The 4846-nt window shown below is 58.5% G+C and overlaps 1 protein-coding gene across 1 annotated transcript; it reads right to left on the bottom strand.

Moving 5' to 3' along the window:
- Nucleotides 1–147: 147 nt before the first annotated feature.
- Nucleotides 148–4500, bottom strand: SMPD1 (sphingomyelin phosphodiesterase 1, acid lysosomal). Its single transcript, XM_004683631.2, has 6 exons — nucleotides 4095–4500; nucleotides 2453–3225; nucleotides 1767–1938; nucleotides 1400–1476; nucleotides 1065–1210; nucleotides 148–923 (listed from the first exon to the last, which is right to left on the bottom strand). Exons 1-6 carry the CDS (start codon nucleotides 4374–4376, stop codon nucleotides 514–516), a joined length of 1860 nt encoding a protein of 619 aa, XP_004683688.1. The 5' UTR covers nucleotides 4377–4500; the 3' UTR covers nucleotides 148–513.
- Nucleotides 4501–4846: the final 346 nt, after the last annotated feature.

The following is a 4846-nucleotide window of genomic DNA, read 5'->3' as shown; positions in this document are numbered from 1 at the left end:
GAGCTGTGTGCTTCCTGTGCCCACACCACCCCATCATTGTGTCACCCCATCATCGTGTCACCTCGCCCCTCAGCGACGATCTGGTCCCCAAGGATCCCGTGCCCTGCCTACCTTGAAAGAAGGAAATGGAACAATCACAGAGGGGTTTGATGGTGCAAGTGTCTTGTCTTTATTTTATCAGCCTGGTAATCAGGTAGCAGCAGTACAGGTTCTGGGTGGGCCAGCACAGGTGGGAGGTGACAGCTCCCATGTGATCTGCCCAGGGTGGCCAACTTAGACCTGTATTCTGTGGCCAGGAAAGGACAGCATCCCCGGGGTGGTTAGGATATAGGCAGAGCCAGAGCAGCCAGCCCTCATCCGTATCTTGCCAAGCAGCTCCAGAGAAGGAGGTGGTCCTGTTTCCCTAGAGTGCTTGTGCTCGGAAATCACCTTACTCCTCTCTTCCCAGTGGCTTTCTGGGCTTCCCCAAGCCTTTCCCAAGACAGAACGTTCCCAACTCTGGGCCCTCAGGCACTAGCAGAATGGTGGCCGAGGCCGCAGGCTCTGGATAGCAGGAAGGCTTGCTTCTGGTACCAGGTGGCGACAGAGAGCAGGGCTGTCAGAGCGGGCAGAGAGCTGGGCACACAGAGTAGCGAGGCGGCAGGGTGTGCCACAGGGTTCTGAGGGCGGGTGGCCCTTGTGGTAGAGAAACCAGAAGGTCTGGAATAATTTTGTGTCACCCCGCATGCGGTATACCAGGTCATGCCAGGTAGCAGGCAGCGCGTTGGGCAGCCCATAGGTCTCTCGGGCCCGATAGAGGCGCTGCCAGTGTGGTGTGGCTCTGGGCTCATTCGCCTGTGTCAGGTTCAGGATGTAGGTCTCATGGTCCAGGACCACGTGAGAGCTTCCAGAGTAGTTGCCATCTACCTGGTAGACCCGGTAACCTAGGAGGAGGGAGGGCTAACTGGAGAGGGGAAGACGAAGGCCACCCCACAGAGGGACCCAAGTCTGGCCTGGATCTTGTTGGCCTCACCCATATCTGTCCTCTCTTCCTGTGTCCCAAGGATCCCCTTCTCCTCACTTACCAGGATTAAGGCCAATGTAGGTGGTAGCACTGGGTGCCAGGAAGGCGACAGATAGCGGCCGGCTTAGAGTCTCCTCATCGTAGAAGACCTCAAACTCATCCACGTGGGTGTGGCCAAAGAACTGACCAGCCAAGGTGTTCTCATACCTGGTCAGAAGATACTATATTCAGAAGGTTCCAGGGAGAGGGAGGAAGAGATCTGGAGAGAAAGGCCGCTCTCTCCATCCTCTTCAAGCACCCAAGTGGGGCAGCAGGGATGGTGAGATGCTCAAGGGAATTTCCACCCTTTGAGTTCCTCAACCCCCCACCCCATATTGATCCCCACTTTCCTCCTACCTGGCTACAATTCGGTAATAATTCCAACTCCAGCTCTTTAGGCAGTGCCCTGGGGGGATGTGGCCAATTATATGCACCTGTGGGGAAAGTTAGGGACGTTACCAGGGCAGGAGGGTTTCAGGTAGTCCTGGGCAGAAGAGGGGGTACTCATTTCTCCCACAAAGGCTGTGGTTCCTGGCTGGGAGAGGGCAAGGAAATGATAGGACTTCTGAGAGTGATGGTGAACTGAAGCCCCAGGAAACACGGTTACTGAGAGTGACAGAAAATCTAACATCTCTGCTCACAAGTGCTCTAACTTCCAAGTCTGCCAGTGAAGGACCTGCTTCCTGTCAGCCCTTACCCCGGGGCCCACTCTCTTCTCCCTTACTTTGTCTCCTCGATCCTCAGCAGCCTGAAGCTCCCCCACCAGCCACTGGAGCTGTCCAGCTGGATCTGTGGAGTTGATTAACAGCCAGAAGTTCTCACGGGAACAAAAGTTCATATTGAGAGAGATGAGGCGGAGGCCAGGGCGTGGGGAAAGGGCATAGAAACCCCCAATTCTGCAATAAATTGAACATGGAGGTCAGCACTCATTCAAAATTCTGCATTGGCAAACCTGTGGCAGGCAGCTGGAGGTGGGCAGATGCCATCCTCACCCACAGGGAGCTCACACTAGCTGAAGCCACTCACCATGGGCCTGTGTGATGGGGGCATGTCTCAGAGGGCTAAGGACTCTAGCAGTTCTGGGGACTAACAATGAGTTAGACTGGGAAGCAGAGGCCAGTCAAGGGAAGGTGACCTGGGTCTGGGGGAGCTGGGGCAAGTCGTCAGTTTAGAGGAGGGTAGGTGAACGTGAGCAGAGACACAGATGAGCAAAAAGGGCGTGGTGCCCTCCTTTGAAAGAGGGTAGCTGGAGATAAGGGTGGTGATGGTGGCTGGGCTTCAAATGGGCAGGTTCCAAGAAGGCCTGATGAACACTCACACTAGTGTAGTCACAGATAAGGCCGGGGTCCCTGCTCCCTTCACTTTCGTACCCTCCTCTTCCCTTTCTGGGTTTCTGTGCATCTCAAGTACCTGAGTGTGCGAAGCGCCTCAGCAGGCAGCCAGGGCTCCCAGGCCTTGGCCATGGCCTCATAGAGCCAGCCTGAAGACTGGTTGCCCTCTATGAAGGGGGGAGGGAAGCCATTGACAGGTGTGCTCTCGTGGTTGCCCACGGCAGGGTACACAGGCACCGGCCCCAAGTACTTCCTCACTAGGGCTGTGATGTTGTTGAGGGCCCGCAGCTGATCCTGTCGAGACTGATGCCAGACGTTGTGGGCAGGGATGTCTCCTGTCCAGTATACCATATCAAAGGGGCCAGCTGGGCCCAGCCCACTTAACATGCTTTCCAGAGTTCGCAGGGGCAGGTCACACTTGCTGTACTCCCCCCAGTATCCGGCACCTGGGCGGGAGGCGGGCGGCAGCCCAGAATCCTGGCGGCAGCAGAGTGGGTTCTCGCAGTCAGGGTCTGCGCCCTCCAGGTAGTCGTGATCCCAGTGCAGGTCAGTGAGGAAGAGGATGCGGCTGACAGGGGCTCCTGGGGCTGGTGGGCTGGGTGGGTGGGGGGCTGGCTTTGGCACAGCTGGCAAAGAGATGTTCCAAGATGAGAAGATATCCCAGTGCCCGCAGGAGGAGCCCAGGAGCAGACCACAGGCCTCAGAAGGGCTGAGCACTGAGCGTGTCCACACCTCTACCACATCATCCTGGAAGAGCTGGACAGCTGACTGGCACACTGCAGGCGGTGCTATCTTCAGCATCATGCACATCTTGGTGGCCACAGTGCCCACCCAAGCCACACTGGGCTCCTTCTGTGGGGGGTAAAACCAGCAGTGGGAGGTCAGAAATAGAGTGCATGGCTCAGCCAACCCCTGTTAATACCCTAGGGGCTTGCTATCCAAACTAGAGCTGGACTCGTGTCCCAAAGGCGAAGAGACCTCAATGCACCCCTTGCCTCCTGTGGAGCATTTCCAGTGACTGAGGCAGCACAGGTACTTCCTCTTCAGCTAGTGGCACTCCAGGCCTTTGCTTGCCCTGGCTGGCTTTTGCAGGCATTGTCTGCAGAAATTGAGCAGGGCAGAATGACAGGCTGTTCTAGGTCTGAGGGCATAAACGGAGAGGGCAGGGACCTGCTTCCCTGAGGAGCCCCCCTAAACACCTCCCAATGAGCACTCGACCCCACCAGGGTCAGAGACCTCCCACTTGGTACCACACTCCTGCATATTTCTTAAGTACCTTATGAGTAAGTAGTGCTAGGCAGGATGTCTGATCTGGATATGCCAAAGGTAAGGCCTATGCAGGGATTCAGACTCACACCCCCCAGGGTGGAAGTCCCAGCCCCACCCCTATGTGCCCTTGGGCAGGTGACTTCAGGGCTCTGGGACTCAATGCATTTGTAAAAAGGTGATCACAACTGCAACGAAAACAGCTCATGGGTTTATTTCCCCTGTATAAACTAAACAGAGCGCCCAGAACCTAGTTTCCACTCTTTACTGCACAAGGTCAAGTGGAGTTAGTCACGGGTGTCCCTAAAGACGAGCACATTCAGTAAAAGCTCGCGGGGCCAATCTCTGTCGCGGGATGCCGGCTAGAGTCCAGAGCTCAGTCCCAGTCCCTCCCCCCTACCCCTCCCGCTCTCTCCGTCGGGTTCCTCCGCAGCTGCAGCGGGTTTAGCGCTCACCTTCAGCCCATAGTCGATGGCAGCGAACAGGCCTTTGCAGGCCGGGCAGGTGAGGTTCCACCACCCCAAAGTGTGCCGCAGCTGGGGCACTATGCGACTGAACGTGACGAGACTGTCTTGCTCGCGAAGAGGGTGAGCCGCGGCCGGGACCCAGGGAACCAGCGCCAGCACCAGGCCGGCCCACAGGAGTCCCCGGCTGGGGGTCCCGCAGGACCTGTCCGGTCCTTGCCCATGGGCAGACTCGAGGTGTCCCTGGGCGGGAGAACCTCCGTGGCGGAGCATTGCCCGGCTTCTTGGACACGGTTGCTTCGCCCGTCCGACCCTGCAGTTCTCCGCCCTCAGGGCAGCGGGCGGTGCCAGGGACAGCCGCCCCGCCGCGGTCGGCTGACTGCTGGGCAGCGAACTGCAAAGCAGCTCCGCCCCTTCCTCTTCCTCCGTTCCCCACTGCAGTTTGCGGCCGCGGTGAGGAGCCGATCAGCGCCGGCGAGGCGGAGTGGGCCGGGCGAGCCCGGAACGTGCCCGGATGCCGAAGCCGGCCCCGCCCGACCCGGAGCAGCCGGCTGCGGGGCTACGAGAAGCGCCCCGGGTTTCGGTCGCAGGAGGCCGCTCCAGCCGCCGCGGTCTTGTGGGGAGGATGCAGTGTGGTTGGGGAACGGCCAGTCCGGAGCTTCTACGAGCCTTCTTCCGCCAAAGCTGCGGGCCGATTTCTGGAATAGCTAACTGCCAGGACCTCCAGGGCCTGCAGGAAGGGT

This window comes from Condylura cristata, unplaced genomic scaffold, assembly GCF_000260355.1.
Source record: "Condylura cristata isolate star-nosed mole 26May11 unplaced genomic scaffold, ConCri1.0 scaffold00015, whole genome shotgun sequence".
NCBI lineage: Eukaryota > Metazoa > Chordata > Mammalia > Eulipotyphla > Talpidae > Condylura > Condylura cristata.
The sequence above is the reverse complement of the archived record's forward strand: the minus strand, read 5'-3'. Positions and strand labels throughout refer to the sequence as shown.